Genomic DNA, 16,490 nt, shown 5'->3' with positions numbered 1-16,490 from the left:
GTGGCATTGTTATTTCATTTAAACTTATTATTCTCTAATCTGAAGATGTAGTATAATATTGTTGTTGTGGCAGTTTGCCTCCACATTTAACAAGAGTAACAGTGAACAGATGAACCAGAATATCTCTGTGCATCTCCCAGGGCATTGCTTTTATTTCCAAAGAGCAGTGAAGTAGTTCAGAGGTCAGGATAGTGGGAGCTGTATCCTAACATTGTTTCTCTCTCCTTTTTTTTTTTTTTTTTCCCAAAGCCATTACAAAACCACACATCTCCAGTTCACACCAGAAGTATCCACTAGCTGCTACAGAATAGTGAAGCATTTTTATTGCTGTAGACTGAGAAAGTATGGAGTTCCTATCAATCAAAATCTCTATATAGGAAAGTAAGTACTAGAATCTTTCTTCCTTGGATTTCTCCTGTCATAATATTTCTGTGAATGGGCACAGCCCGATGTTTCACTGGCTTTGTGTCTGTTTCTGCCTCTGCGAAGTTGATAGAAAATGATACAAAGAAGCGTTTGACATCACTTCCTGCAGGTTGCAGTGACTAGACGAGGCACATCACAAGGGAAAACCAGACTCGGGCTCTTGTCTTCACCCTTTTGTCTGTCACTCCTTTTAAGTGGTAATTATAGTTAAGCTTGATTTTTCCCAGGGAGGATGCACACTCAGGTGCATGACAAACACTAAGTGACTCAGAACTGGTTGTGTCATTGCTTGCAATTACGAATTCGACCAGCTGGGCAGCGGCTGTACCTCGATTTCTTCAGAGTGTCTCTTGACATCACGGGATCCAGTTTGCTCTGGCACCTGCACTCCAGTTTAGCCCCCCTCTCAATCTAGATCCCCACCCACCTGCCCTGTGCGTGATGGCATTGTTGCCTCTTCTCACTGTGCCCCCATTTCTCATCATTTAGGGTTTCTCTTGTGCAGCACTGTAAATGGACTCAGAAATGTGATCCCAGGGCACCATTTGCAAAGGAACCATATTGGCATAGGCAGCCCTCTTGTACAAATGCAGATAAGTAACGCTGAAGGTTGGATTTGCTCACTACCATGTTAGGAGGGGCTGATAATTTTTTTCCTTTCCCTTGGTGAGAAGGGAGCCATGCTATTTTTAAAACTGCCACCTCCTGTAACATGTAATGCTTTTTTTGAGGCAACATGAGTAGTTTGCTAGGCTTTGCAAAAATGATAGTGGCTTCCACTCTGTGACTTTCTGTGACAAGACTGAGGAGCAGAATATCAGCCAGGGAGGCAGAATACAGTGTTGTCAGAAGAGCAGAATACAAGGTTGTTGGTCAAGTTGCTCAGGAGACACTGAAAGTCAGGACCACTACCTGCAAAAAAGCCAGTGTCAAAATTTCCCAATATTGTAACACTGCATTTCAGAAGAGAAATTACATGGAAGAGTTTGAGCTGATTTGTAGTTTTGTCCCCACAAGGGGGACAAGCCCATGTGTCCTCCTCATCCAAATTGCCTTATGTAGTGTTCTTGATTTGGTTTATACATGGACTTCTCCTGCTGAGCAGTGGTGAGAAAAACTATTATAATTAATAGAAATGAGCATAAAAGGAATTGTCTTCCTCTAAATAACTGGGGTTTTTTTAATAACAGGACTTTGTACAGATGTATAAAGTTTGGTTGGTGGTGACAATCACACACTGCCTAAATACAGAGATCTATTTCCGCTGTAAATCACTTTGATGGAGCAGCTTTTCTGTGCACCTCAGATAGTGCAGCCTGGCTGAGTAATGGCTAGACACTAACAGTACCTGAAATCTGTATTTGATCTGCCTGGAAAGAGTTTGATCTTCTGTGCTTAATTCCTGGTGGATAGGAATTCACATCATGAGAAATACCATCATAATTTGTACTAATTATAATTCCTGGGAGTGAGGCCAAATACAGCCTTGCAGGCTGTGTATTTCCCACTCAGGCACAGCTGATTTTGGCAGAGGATCATGTCAGGCAAGCAGCACACAATGGGGCTCTCCTAATGTACCTGCTACCTACATAGGCAGAGCCAGTCCCCAGGGCTGTCAGTTCAGCAGCTCAAGGAATAGGACAGACTTTCACTGCAAAAAAGCCAAAACTGTATAAAAAAATCTAGCAAACCCAAAATATCTGACTCCTCACTGTATTGTGAAACTAAACCTGCATCCTCTGTTAGATGTCAGGACCAAGGCAAGACCTGAGAAACGAATCCGTGGGAGCTGCCCTGTTTGTTTGCTTAATCATTTAGTTTAAATATAGATTAAAAATCACTTAAGCTCATTGACAAGTTAAGTGTGTGTCAACCAACGGTTGTCAGAAACTGCAAGGAAAAAAGAGCATAGGCACAGAAGGAAGGGATTTTAGGAAAGGAGTAAGAGAAAAAGGGCTGGATCCTTGGAGGGGGGCAACAGCGTATCTTCTTAAGGGAGATCCATTCCTGACAGCAAATAGGAAACACGAACTGTCAGCTTCTCTTCATCTCTTGCCCCTGTTAACAGTGAAGAATTTGGTGAATAATCCCTCATTTACATTCATTTCTTCTGATTAAATGGAAATGTCATAGTTCACAGAATGTCAGCCAGTGTCTGAAATGCACTGGAAAAGCTTTGCAAGATCCTCGCTGGCTGTGCTGCCTGTCTCAGCTGCAGCGTAGCATGTCCTTGCCAGTCCCGTTGGAGGCACAGCCACACCTCACACTGCAGAGTATCGCCTGCCCCAGCGCATTCTGCCTTTTCTGGAGAAGTTCAGCTGTCACCTGCCTCTGAACTAGCACTGAAGAGCATGGCACTGGAAAAAGCCAGTCTAATGCAAGCTAGTCCCTTGAGATAGCAGCCACTTGCTGTAGCAAGACTATCTGGCATATGTCTTAGCAGCAGCCTAGTTTCTAATACCATCCCCACTGTTTGTAGCTGTAGAAATTTAGGGTTTTCCTAGTAAAAACACGAGGGGTTTATTAAAGCAAACTGCTAGAGAAAACTTCCTTCTTGCTGTTCTCAGGAAGCTTGTTGGCTGTCTCCAAGATTGGACATGCTTTGTCCACTGAACCTGAAGGGTTGCAGTGCTTATGACTTTCTGTCAATCACATTCTAGACTGTGGCTGACTTAAAGATTTCTTCTCAAGTTCAACATTAGTGTAGGTGAAACACCTGTGTGTATCTTCTCAGCATGGATGCAAACTACAGCAAGACAAGTTCATGAACTGCTAATCAGCAGCTGCTTGCAGCACAAATCTGCCTAGTGCAGATAGGTGTGCCTTGCAGAGAGGACCACGAAGGAGGACATCATGGTATTAAATGAGTGGTGTTCACTGACAGCCTGAGTTTAGCTCCTCCATTAGGAAGCAGCTCCACATTCAAAGCTGATGTTGCAATATTGGGTATTGCAGACATTAATACTATCCCTCCAGTGTTTCCAATCACTTGGAGGTGCTACACTGGTGTGCAATGATGGCTGCGATAGTGTGGCTGTATCTCTCCTTTTAAGTGGTATGTTCCCACTCCTCTGTTTAGTCATACTTCTTTAGACAGGGAGCTCCTCAGGGCAGGGATGGAGCTGTCTTCTTAGCTGCCAAGGGCACAGTGTGGTGTGTGAGCTACCAGAGGTGAATATGACGAGCAGACAGCAGACTGGGAACTCCTGCACTTGTCTATGCAGCTGGGAAAATACACTTTGTGGCTTTTGCCAAAGGGTAACAACAGCTTGGCTGGGCCCCAGGAACCCAGTAATGGCAATCACATAGTTAACAGATGTGATGACTTTTGGCCATTTGTTTTCTATTGTCCTTCACAATGTTGACCAGCACTGTTGGTTTTATTTCTGTCCTGATTTCATGGCAGAAATCACAGATGGGACAGTGGAGCTGCTTCTTTTGAAAAGGAAGTGGGGGGCACCATGGATGGAGCACGGCTTTCCCACGTGTCCACGACTCAGCACGGCGTGGCACCGGCCGAAATTCTGAGGGCAGGCGCTGCTCGGGGGGCATCGCGGGGCATGGAGGTGCAGCAGCGGGGCCCTCGCCCGCGGGACGGCGGCGGGAGGCGGCGGCCGGGCCGGGCCGGGCAGGGCTGGGCTGGGCTGGGCCCGGCCACCTCCCGGCGGGGCGGGACAGGGCGGGACTAGGGAAATAGGGGCTGGTTTTGTGCGCACGGTGGCAGGTGTAGTGGTGAGGAGCGAAGCTCGGCGGGCTGGAGAGGGTGGCCCCGCACGGCAGCCCCGACAGCAGCCCGCTCTCAGGAGCATGGCAGCGGCCCCGCCGCGCCGCTCCCCACGCTGAGCCCTGTCGAGTCCGCGGTGCCATTGTCAGTGCCAATGCCATGCCTCCCCAGGAGCTCCTGGATTACGCGCCCGCCCTGCGGAGACACAGCCCGCCCCGGGGCAGCGGCCCGGAGCTGGGAATCAAGTGCGTGCTGGTGGGCGATGGCGCCGTGGGCAAGACCAGCCTGGTGGTCAGCTACACCACCAACGGGTACCCCGACGAGTACCAGCCCACCGCCCTCGACACCTTCTCCGGTAGGTGCCCGCCCGGGCTGCGCGGGGCATGGGGCGGCCGGGGGAATCCAGTCTGGCGCAGCGAAACCTCGGGGCGCGGCGTCGGGAGGAGCGGGGTGGATGGAGGCGAGCGCTCCCGGGGCCGCGGGCTGCCCCGGGCAGGGCTGCGCAGCCTGCGGGCACACAGCCCGAGGCATTTCTGGGACTCGGACCGAGTCCCTCCGACGTTTTGTGAGGTTTAGCAGGTGAAGGTCCTCCGTTCTGCAGGTGTGTCAACCCAGCATGTGTCGAGTTGGTTTGCAAATTCTATGAACTTGGGCACCTTCCTGGTTTTGTGGTGTTGTTATGACTAAATAGAAGGGGGCTTAGGTTTTTGTATTGTTTGTGGTCATTTTAGCCTCAGAAATAGTCTACAGTGTAACGCTGTGATTTTTAGGTTCAACTGATACTCAGGAAAACCATCTTTTCCCTCACCTGTCTGGTGAAGTTAGCATTGAACAAAGGGTGTCAAAAAGTTGAAGAGCTTTATAAGTCTGGCTAGAATTGCAAGCTGATGATGTCTCATTAGTTTCCACTTTTGTAAATGCTATCTTTGTTCTTGTTCTACATTCCTCTTCCTTTGGGCTCCAATTTCTAATATAAACCCCAGGAGAATAAAAAGCCCTTTGAAAGATTTCTTATCTTCATTTGATATGAAGAAACACAGCACTACTTGACAATGTAGATTGGTAGATTAGAGATGTGCTCAAGTCAGACCAGGAATGAGACATCTAATGTGTCATAGTTTTAGGGGTGCTTAGAGGGAGTGTTTTGTTTGTCTGAATGTCCCCCCAGTTGCTCACTCTGAGAGCTGTTGATTTATCTTGACCCTCTCCAAGCTATTCCACTGTCACTTGAAGGAACTGAACTGAGAACATGCTGCTGTCCAGAGTCCAGAAGCCCTTTGGGAACAGATGTAAGGAATCATGAATCCTCCAAGGGAAAACTTATTGCTCTCTCTGCTCTCTTTACTTTGAAGTGTATGGATTAGACTAAGAGAGGCTTAAAATTACTGTAGTTATTAGACTGCACATTTTTGGAAGGGCAAATACAAAATAAAATGGTCCAGAAAGGTGAAGGCAGGATGAGTGCAGATATACCATGCTTAACAGCAGGTAATTTGAAGACAGCTGCACATGGGTTTAGTCCCAGTCTGGATGTCCAAGTACTAAATCTGAATTCAGAGGTTCATAGGATTTGTAACTGATAGAAATCAAAACCGTTAAATATGTGTCTTGTGAAGTTCACTTTCTGCTTATTGGGAGGAAATGGAAAAACAGACAAGTTTCCCTTCCCACCCCTATTCTAAGCCTGAAAAAAGTCCCTTCCTGGAGTCACATATTATGGTTCATGATCCACTTCAGAAATTTCAACCCGATTCCTTTCACTCATGGGGAAGACCTGCCATTGCAATGGCCGGCAGAACTCAGCAGTTTACATTCTAACCTTAATCCTGGTCACGGGACTGTGATGCCAATAACAAGATAGGAGAAGGTGTCACATTATTAGGGGAATGTCTCTGGGACAGTGACCCAGCCACATACATCTGTCTGGCTGCTACCTCCTGCTGGGTGTCGCTGCCAGGTAGAGCAGCCTTGAGTGAAATGCGTACCCGGTGACCTTTCTCCACCAGGCTATCCTGTTCTGCCAGCCCCTTTTCTATTGTACCATGATCCATCCTCATCCTGAGGGTGTGGACCTTGTGAAGGCGGTATTTAGAGGGTTGTTGCAGAGTTGCTAGCGTAGCTCAGGCTAGCAGCAGATAGGACAAAACTTTGTGCAAACACTGGAGCAGCAGGTAATATATGTGGTGACTTTCTTCTGAAGATGGCAAAACATTTCAGAGATGCTAATTCCTTCTCTCAATGCACTTGTGAGACAGACAAAACCAGATACTAGAAAGGCAAATGCCTGCTGCCTTGAAGATCAAGTCAGGATCTAGCAGGTTCTTTGATGAGGAACAGGTTTCTCTTCCTCCTCTGGGGCAAAGATATGGTAACAACCCAAGAGTTTCCCAGTCACAAGGAAGCAATGACTTTCAGCTATGCTGCGAGGAGTGGCACTGTGGTGGACGGACCCACCCCTTCATTTTTCTTCCAGGCTCGGTCTCCCACCAAACTTCAGTTCATCTTTTTGTCTATGTGTCTCTTTTTTCTCCAGACTGCTTTCAGGGAGGAGTGAACGCCTCCAAAAGCTTGTGTTAAACTCTCTTGTTTCTGTCACTTCTCACCTGGTGAATTACTTGAATAATCACAAAAGGTTGATCCTGCTTCTGGTTGGGAGACTTTTTTTTGTTTGTGGGTTTTGGGGGGCTTTTTGTTTTGATTTTGGTGGGGTTTTTTTTAATGAAAAGGACAATAAAGCCTCCTCCCTGCACACAGCAGTGGAGTTTTGCTAGTTCATGTCAAGTGCCAGCCATTGTCACTGTAGCCACGATGCCTGCCTCTATTCATCCAAGCACAGCCCCATCCCCTTTGTCAGGTCTTTCAAGTGATTTCCAGCTCCACAACCCCTTTTTCCCTCTCCTCAGTTCCTAGCCAATCTCTGTGGTGTCTATGCACTTAAGCATCTAACAGTTTCATTCCTGATTTCCATCAGAGGTCCTGCCAGCCCTCAGTCTGAGTCAGCTGATACCACATGAAGGCTTACTGTGATTAGGGAGTGAAATGGGAGCAAACCTTACATGTGTAACTCAGCAGTTTTTCAGAGTGTGGATAGTCTCTGAAAGGGATTTCACTCATCACTCTTTCCTTAATATTTCCTTGTTCATTACAAAGGTGGGTTTTTCCTTAGCTAGGACACTCACATAACATTTTTTTAAGGCCAAATTTCTGGTCTGGATGGGAAAAATCTCAAATAGCTTGTTTGATTGACACTGATTTGAATTTGCTTGGCCAAGGAGCTAGAAGCAAGTTGCTGAAGTTCTCTGGCTTTATCCTTATCTTTTTTCTTGGGTTGTGGAAGAAGAACAAGTGGTTCTCAGGGAACTGTTTGGCTAAGGGCTCTTCTTGTCTAGAGGAGCAGTTGGCCAGTAACGTGGAACTATTCTTTCAAAATTCTGGAGAAGAACACAAAACACCTGAGAGCTAACAAAATCAGGTCTACTGCAGCTCTCTTGAGTTTCCAGTGCAAGCTTCAGCAGTCTTAGTGAGGCTTGGGAGGATGCTCAGCTGGGAGGAGACTTGAGCGACTTCAGTGAGTCCGTTCAGCAGGGTATGAACCAGAGTGTTCAGGAAAAGCCTGTATGAGTGTACGTGTGTATGCTGGCCAGCTGCTTTAGACTCATCCTTATTCTACTTCTGCTACAGTGCAGGTCCTCGTGGATGGAGCCCCAGTCCGGATTCAGTTGTGGGACACTGCTGGACAGGTAAGCTCTATCAAAGCAGCTGTCAGCTCTGGTCCTGTGGGACAGAGATTGTTTTCAGGCTTTGAGGAAGGCAGTACTTAACTGGGAAGAAAAGAAATGCACTAGTCAAGCACCAGCCTTTTGCTGGTATGGCAGTCACAGACAAGTGAGTGACAGAGGCCCTCAACTCTGAAACTTGTGTCTGAAACGTGGCATGGCCACAAAGTCAGCACAATGCCCTCCCTCTGTTGCTATCCTAGTTAACTTGTGGAAAAGCTACTGCAGCATTATGCTGTTAGAAGAGCAGTCCAGTGATGATTTTCCCCCCCCCCCCGCCCTTTTCTACAGGAGGACTTTGACTGTTTGCGCTCTCTTTGTTACCCTGACACCGACGTCTTCCTTGTCTGCTTCAGTGTGGTAAACCCAAGCTCCTTCCAAAACATTACAGAGAAATGGATCCCTGAGATACGAACTCACAACCCCCGGGCACCGGTGCTGCTAGTAGGGACACAGGCAGACTTGCGGGATGACGTCAATGTCCTCATCAGCCTGGATCGCTACCACGTGAAGCCTGTGCCCCGGCCTCAGGCAGAAGGTCTAGCTGACAAAATCCGGGCTGAAGCCTACCTGGAATGCTCAGCACTGACCCAGAAGAACCTTAAAGAAGTTTTTGACATGGCCATTGTCAGTGGTGTTGAGCACAAGGCACGTCAGGAAAAGAAGATGACCGCCAAAGGCATTAAGACTCTCTCTAAGTGCCGCTGGAAGAAGTTCTTTTGCTTTGTCTGAAGCTGCTTTGAGGGAGGGGGAAAAGAAACACCCAATGCCAGTATTGGCTCTGCACCTTCTTGGAGTGACTGCTCCTATGGCCCCAGCAAGGAGGGTATGATAAGCTGCTGGGCTTGGAAACCTGTCTCTTGCTGGGTACAGTATCAGATGCCTAGGAGACATGAACTAGATTTCCATTGTGCTGAGATGTGGAATGGTCCAGGCAGCTTTAATACCTGCTGGACATGTCTGTAGTGTCCCAGACTAATGGGAGCATTTAATACATCACGACTCAGTACCCTAGAACAGGCAGGTTCCTTACATTGTTCAAAATGACAGTTTTCTGGTTGAAGCTCATACACTTTCAGTGTTCTGATGCAGCATAATAAACGTGAGGGACTTTTGAAATCAGCCTGTGTTTTGGCTGATTTACAGGCATGGCAGAGAGTAGGGCAGGGGCAGTTACAGGCAACTGCAATGTGGTCAGGCATGGGGTGCAGAGTTTGTAACATGAGACTTGGGTCCCCCCCCGATTCCATTTGCCAAAATAGGTAGAATTCACTTGGCTGTGAAAAAGCAGCACTCTTTCTTACAGGCCCTGTACTGGGAGTACTCTTGAGAAGGTATTTCCTAAATAAAGGCCATTGGCAGGCGGAAGAGAAAATGCACTGGAAGCTACAGTAATACTTTGAGCAAAACCTTCTCTGAGAGGACTCTCTAGTCCACTGGGTGCCAGTGTTACAGTCCTATCCTAAGAGGTAGTTGTGGACTTGGGGACCAACTTTGAAAGGCCTTTTGTGTGTGTGGTGTTTTGAAAGAAAGAAGAGGTGAGGAACAGTGATGAGTGGCTCTGTCTAGGAGAGACAAAACTGTGTCAGCAAAGGGGTTATAACAGTACTGAGGGGTCAAATGGAGATGGAGAGAGAAATAAGAAAAGGAAGAAAATAGAAAGGAAAAAGATGGAATGAAGAAAGGTAGAGAAGGAAAGAAGAATGAATGTTGTTAAATGAAAGCTGTGATTCTACTTAGTTGAGATGCTAATATGCAGGGAAACTTCTAGGCACCTGAAAATTTTGCTAGTGATATGAATTTTAAAGTAATATTTTCTGTACATTCAGTTCTGAATCAAAAGGAGGAGGTTGTAGTGAGAGAAAGTTCTTCTTCATTAGTAATATCCTCCATTTCAGATCTACACAGAAGAATGGAATTTACCTTGTACTGTTTTTCCTGAGGCTGCAGACCAGGAACGGAGGACTCAGGGCTTCTTTCTGTTATGCTTCCCCTTTTTAAAAGTCACTGCTTGATCTGCTGAAATCAAAAGCAAAGGAAATCCATGAAGTTTATGCCGGAGAAAATTATTCCCTATGTTTCACTCCCTTCCCCTCTCACCTGTTTCTCAGGGGATTAATATCCTGGAGAGTCTATTCACATTTTATTATATTTTATTACAGAACTTGCATCATTTTCTAAATCTTTCTTTTGCAGAGACATTTCATTTTGGTTTATGTAGCAGAGAGCGTGACAGGTCTGTCAAGCAGTGCTTTCAGTACTCAGGGGGTTCTCTGCCACAGCCCATCACTTTGAGGACACTCTGGAGTAATGTGACAGAAAGAGAAATAGCTGTGGATGGTTTGCCCTAGACCAAAATCAAGCATAGGCGAGCTCGTGAGCCTGTAGCAAGGCAAATGCGAGTAATGCAGTGTGGCTCCAAACAAATGCCTGTGAACATCTCTCACAGACATCTGGTTTTGTAATGCAGCTGATGTTGTCCCCAGGATGTGAGACAAGACTGCTGTCTCCCTGGGCAGTATTGAAGGATGAAAGAGGTGGAGAAGTCTTCCTCTGAATGGAAGTGGCCCACAGCCTTGGAGCTGCTTCTAGGGTAAGGCTCAGACACCTGAAAAGGATGGTGCAGCAAAATGAGCTGAATGTTGAAAGGACTCCTCCAGCTGAAATGCCATTTTTGTCCAGTGAGGAGTCCTAAGAGATGGTGAGCACAGAGGCAGTAGCTAGAAGTGACATGTCTGACGTGGGTCTAGGTAGGACACCACTTCCTGAACAAAGCTCTCACTCAGCAATGCATCCCTGTGTGTATATCCTACCTGTACAGGCACCTTTGCTGTATCACTAGTTCAGTTTGTCTGTTGGGTCTTTACACATTTCTTTAGCCTGTGAGACCAAGGGCTGTGGTGTGACCTGCCAAAGAGCATGCCATATCCCTAGGAAGCAAATCCACAGGTGGAAAGAACACCAGCCTCCTTCTTGCTTAGGAGAGCAAGGGTTGTCCTGCAGTAGCTTGGTATGAAACAGGGATTATTTCATCCTGGAAAAGAAACTGTACTGAGAGCTACTTTCTTCCTATTTGATTGTGTCTAAAATTTGATCAAATAAACTTTTTTAATGTCCACAATCTGTGTTTGTAATTTTGTCAGTGCAAACTAGGTTGGGCTTTAACATGGAGAAGGAGTTACTCCATTTTACTGACAATAAGCATAAGAGGGAAATAGCCCCACTTCTCACTCCATGTCCTAACCCCCACTAGAGATGGTAAAAATCCCCTCATAGCTGAAATTTTCCAAGTTCCTTCTGTTGCCCCAGTTAATCTTTCTCTACCTCAGCAGCCACTCAGCGTGGAGGCTGCCAAGGGGGATGGAGTAGCAAATATCCAAGGCTTTCAATGCCTCTCCCTGGAAGCCACCATCCAGGTACCAGTCAGGAGGCCCTTCTAGCACTCACTGACCCAAGCCCATGTAGGACTTGCATTTGGACCCTTAATAACAGCATGCTGCTCTGTCATTAGACTGATGGGTAATTTAGCGACCAGCTTTACTCAACTTACCAAAGTAATTAAACACTGCTCAAATGCTAAAATATTTTGCCTGTGCCACATAGGATGCAAAGGCCCTGTGCAAGACAGCTCACAGGACTCACCCTTTTAGCCCTATATTCAGTGTTAGAGATAGGTCAGGGCTCCTGCCTGTCCAGATCTGGGGCCCCATAGCTGCTCCAGAGTCAGAGGGCTGGAAAGTGAGGTTGCTGATGGAGGAGTGTGGTGGTTCAGCAGAGATCTAGGAAAGAAAGTGGACAAAAAACAATGTAGCAGAAGTAATGAGCAAATTCAGAAATTAAGAAGGTAATAGAAAATTACTGCCGATAAAACATTATTTGGGGACTTGTGTTTTGGGTGAGGAGGTTGTTGGAGCTTTTACTATTTGTTTGGATATTTTGGGGGGGAGGGGGCATGGTTGTTTACCAAGTCCACAGTCATGCCATCCTTCTATAGACTGTTGTTTACTAGATGCAAAGTAACCTGTGGGAATATTTGGAGCTGGCTCCCAGCTTTGTTGCTTCCTGGCACTAAATCTTACAGAAGCACCTGTGAATGGAAATAGCAGCAAAGTGTGAATTAACTTTACAGGGAGTGAGTCATTCCACTGAGCCATATCCTGTCATATGCACAATAAGCACTCTAAAACTCCCTGAAATCCATGAACAAAGCTGAACTCCTGGGTGTGGGGTGAATCTATCTCATTAAATGGAGTTTCCTACCAAAGCCACCTGAGGTGTCTTTAAACCCTTGCTCTCACCCTCTTACAGTGCAGTACTGGATCTGTGCTACTACCTGGTTTTGGTAGAGTCTGGGCTTGTTTCTGCCTTGCAGTGCTGCTTGACCAACCTGTATTTTCAGATGCTGAGAGCACAGAGGAGTTCCTGGGAGACTGTTGCTAACAAACCACCCCACCAGGCTGGGTGAAGCTAGCCCAGTCCATTGCTAGGCCAGCACAATTCCTCACAAGTGCTGCTTACTTTTCTGCCAAAAAGGATCCTTATGATTAGTTGATCTGACTTACTCCATAGCACAAAGCTCAGCATCAAATGCTAAAAGCACCAACATTCCTACAGGGTAGAAACTCTCTAGTACCTTCATTCTTGCTCAGGGCTCTGACTTGGATCCTGGATAAGAGCCTCCTGCATATCCTTGCATCCAGCAGAGTAACTGATAAGGAAGACTGTCCTTCCTGTATGGGAGAATGCTGCTTGAGACCCAGCATAGGTAACAGCACTTCAGTACAGGTACACACCATGTTGTGTAAATCCACATGAAGCCAGTGTGCCTGCTGCCACTTTTAGCTGCCATCTCCAAAGGACCTGAGCTTGGATGTCAGCAACAGTAGGGACACAGTATGGAAAGGACTCTTTAGTTTCCTTTTTCTGTAGGTATCACACCTTAAATGGGCTTAACTGTGCCAAGAAGGTTTCCAGCTAACAACGCTTTCCTCAGCTTCCACTGAACCCTGACTGGGAATTAATCCCCAAAGTAATACCAAGTTTCATCTGACTCAACACATCCTCCTTCCAGCACCAGAAGGGCAAGTCTGAAAGTCCTTCTGGAGATCTTTATGCCCTGTAGGTTACATCCTATTTACTTTGAAGGGACAGGCTGACCTATTACCAGGCCAGGAGCTGACATGAGTCCAGCAGGAGGAACCCTGCTGAAATGCAATTACCTCGGAATGGCATCCTCCCCCCCATTTCCTGAGAGGAGAGTGATTGCATTAACAACCTTATCACTTTCTTAACACTCCCCAATTTAATCCTCAGGTGCTAACTGGCTTTTTTCTTCACATTGCTCTAAGTTTAACGTTATTTATCAATTAGGCCCAGCTTGGAAGCAGGGTCTGGTTTGACCTTTCTCGGCTGTAGTGGCAGCTAAGTAATCTGCTTCGACTTTGTTCTTAATGCCTTCCTGCCCCTAATTTGGGCTAGATTTGTCCCTTCCCATGGTCCTTTCTGTAGTCTCTCAAAAAGCAGCATGGGAACACCAGAGGAGCAGAAGAGAATAGAGGCACTGCTCAAACAGATGCTGTCACCACAAGGAATGCTTGTTCTCTCACAGCCTGTGTGTTAATTGAACTGCTCCTCTTCCATCCTGCTGAGAGTCCTCTTTGCCCGGGATGCTGTCCTTGGCCGCATGGTCTGCTTGTTCATCTTGGGTCTGCTTTACATCTTTATTGCCTCTTTTTGAGCCATGCTAAATCACTCTGTAGCAAGCCTGGGAGATAAAGCACTTATACACAGAAACCACTTGAACTTTACAATATGGCTCTAAGACTGTCCTTCCTGTACTGGAGAATGCTGGTTGAGACCCAGCACTTAGTCTGCATCTGCTCCCAGAAAAGGAATCAAAGAGCTGGCCCAGCTGGCACCTGGGCCTCCTGGAAGCTGCTTACTCATGCCTCTGCAGAGTCCAGCCCTGGGCTCTCCGTTCCCACCGTATAAATACAGCATTGTACTTGCAAAGACCTATTGCACAAGAGAGCAGGGTATGTCTCAACGTATCCCTGAGACAGGTTCCCTCTGCTGCAGCCCCACGTGATCCTCGTTCCCAGGGTGACACCATGCCCTTTCCAGCTCCCAGACTGAGCTGCTTGGCATCCAAACTTGCAGGACTTGTTCTGGAGGAGCAGGAGGAGATGTGGGTCCCATCCTCCCCCTCCAACCCCTTATCCCCAGCACTACCCCTAGGGCACTGTTGTGAACTGAAATACTCTGGTTTCTGCTGCTATGGAGGAACATCAGGTGCAAAGAAATTTGGCTCGGGGACAAGTTTCACCACGAGTCACTGAGCCAGGCTTTTCTTTCCCATGAGATAATCTTGGGCGGGGCAGACAATCTCTTAAAATTAAAATACAATGAAAATACACGGGCTTCCCAGGGTCTAGGGTAAAGCTCTCTTTCCTTGTTTTCTCAGAAAGCGAGCCAGGCACTGCTGAAACCTTCCCCAGGCTTTCAGCAGAGAAGGAAGCGCTGCAGTGGCAGCCTCAGAGCCAGGCCTCGTACCTGCTGCTCCCCCAGCTGGCAACAGGAGCCCACCCATGGGACCTGGCTCTACTGGTGGTGAGGGTGGAAGAGCTCGACCTCCTGTGCAAGAGAGCCCAGTTTAGCAAATCAATCACAGACAGCAAAGCCCCCTTCCTGTGGCTGTGCTGCCATCGTTGTGCTGCTGGCATGGTGGAATTTTCTGGTGGGGACAGCACTGGTGATTCCCAAGCAGTTACCTACATGAGAACGCTTGTGCTGGTGGTGCCATCACAAATGTTAAACTTTGCAAGGAGCTCAGGGCACTCAAGCCGTGAGTTTGCCCCTTCCTCCACCATCCTTGTAAGCATCTCACCCTGCCACCGAGCTTAACCCTCTGCTTCTCCAGGTAAACACCTGGTTCCATAGCTCAGTGGCAGCAGAGACACAGGGATCTAGCTGGAATCTGCCAAGGAACTAGCTGGGATCTCACCTGAAATGAGTGTCAACACCTCAACCCTACAGACTTGAGATTCTTTCTCATCCAAAAGGGAAAGTCAGCATCACGTGCTGAAGGAGAGTTCATCGTGGGAGGGTTCGGTTTTCCCGTCAGAGGCTGTATCCCTGCAGGGCTGGATGGGAGAGAGGCTGGGAAAATGCTGCCCGAGCAGTGCACATGGGTTTCGGATGGTGTTGCAGAGCCCCAGCTGCTCTCCTGCAGGGAGCCCTTTGCTGGGCCACGTGCCTGGGGACAGCTAGTGCCTGCCGTGGCCGGAGCCGCTGGGATGGCTCTCCAGTGCGCTGAGGCAGGAGCACCCAGCTACGGGCAGAGCTTCAGAAACAACGCATTCATCTTCCCTGCCAATAAGCCAGGGAGCGCCCGGGGCAGACTGATGACGCACAGCACACCTGAGATCATTTTCATGGGAATAGACCCGTGAGAGACAGCGAGAGGAAGAGTCAGGGAAACTCTCCCAGCACTTCAGTCAGTGTCAGCATTCAGTGGGCAGATTTCACAAGATAAACAAAAGCCTTTAATAACCGCACTGCAGGGAGACTTTGAAACCCTGTGAAACCTCTGCCAGGAAAGGAGAGCAGCAGGCTTCTCGCAGAGTGCCAATGCCACCAGCCAATCAGAGGTTTGGTGGGCATGGGGGAAAAAAGGCTTGCAAAACCCAAACCATAAAGATCCAACTGTGGGTACCCAGGCTGTACTCCCAGCTGTGGATAGTTGTACAACTATCCACATGTGTGCACATAGTGCTATATATAGCACAGAGGAATTTTCATTCCAATTGCTAAGGGGTTTTAATAACATAGAGCAGACGAAAGATGTCAGCTACCCTGGGTATCTGGGCAGCAGCGTATTATTTGAAGGGAGGGTAGGAGAGGATATCTAATGTTGCGGATATCTTCTGCAGGATGATTTGATTTCTTTCTTGTAAGCCAAATAGATTTGGAGAATAATAAGTTATTAGCATATAACAGTAAAGTCTTACATGTACAAAACTCCTATCAAAGGATGCTAAACCTGAAATACAGGGACTCTGAGCTAATAAATAAAATACAACCATGCCTTGGGAGGAAGAGGACTTCCTGCAATGCCTGCCTGCCTTGTGCGTACCAGGAACAGCAGTATCCTAGCTTTACATGCAGTGCACTTATTCACTATCTCCAAACCTCTCTTTTCAGATTATAAAGACACTGCATTAGGTGTTGAGAGAGAAGGTAAGTCTAAATGTAATTTAGGTCATCAGAAACCTGGAAATGCTATCCCAGACTTTAATATCATTTCCCTGTGTGGTTTTGGGTGAATGACTTCCCTTTTCCATTTGCAAAATGGAGTTCCTTCCCCTCCATGGGGTATGACAGACATTTATTAACTGGTACTCACAGGGTGCCATAGCAGGAGAAGGGTTATTGCCAGGAACATCACAATGCTTCTTCTCATGGTTCTCAAAATGGGATAAAAGTCCTGAAATGTGTCCAGACACCAGTCTCCATTATTGTCTTCTGTGAACTTCCAGAGAGAATTGGAAAATCAAACTCTCTTG

At 47.2% G+C, this 16,490-nt stretch overlaps 1 protein-coding gene across 1 annotated transcript; it reads left to right on the top strand.

The window, feature by feature from the left end:
* The first annotated feature begins 4,161 nt into the window (after positions 1–4,161).
* Positions 4,162–11,047, top strand: RHOV (ras homolog family member V). Its single transcript, XM_069017358.1, has 3 exons — positions 4,162–4,505; positions 7,832–7,890; positions 8,218–11,047. The coding sequence occupies exons 1-3, from the start codon at positions 4,310–4,312 to the stop codon at positions 8,656–8,658; spliced, it is 696 nt and encodes a 231-aa protein (XP_068873459.1). The 5' UTR covers positions 4,162–4,309; the 3' UTR covers positions 8,659–11,047.
* Positions 11,048–16,490: the final 5,443 nt, after the last annotated feature.

This window comes from Aphelocoma coerulescens, chromosome 5 (assembly GCF_041296385.1).
Source record: "Aphelocoma coerulescens isolate FSJ_1873_10779 chromosome 5, UR_Acoe_1.0, whole genome shotgun sequence".
Lineage (NCBI taxonomy): Eukaryota > Metazoa > Chordata > Aves > Passeriformes > Corvidae > Aphelocoma > Aphelocoma coerulescens.
The sequence above is the reverse complement of the archived record's forward strand: the minus strand, read 5'-3'. Positions and strand labels throughout refer to the sequence as shown.

What these genes read in the sequence shown, in the direction of transcription:
- RHOV (XM_069017358.1), top strand. Translation starts at nt 4,310, where the DNA reads ATGCCTCCCCAGGAGCTCCTGGATTACGCGCCCGCCCTGCGGAGACAC. An exon ending in CGCCCTCGACACCTTCTCCG is followed by an intron (nt 4,506 to 7,831) that starts GTAGGTGCCCGC and finishes CTTCTGCTACAG; the next exon opens with TGCAGGTCCTCGTGGATGGA. An exon ending in TGTGGGACACTGCTGGACAG is followed by an intron (nt 7,891 to 8,217) that starts GTAAGCTCTATC and finishes CCTTTTCTACAG; the next exon opens with GAGGACTTTGACTGTTTGCG.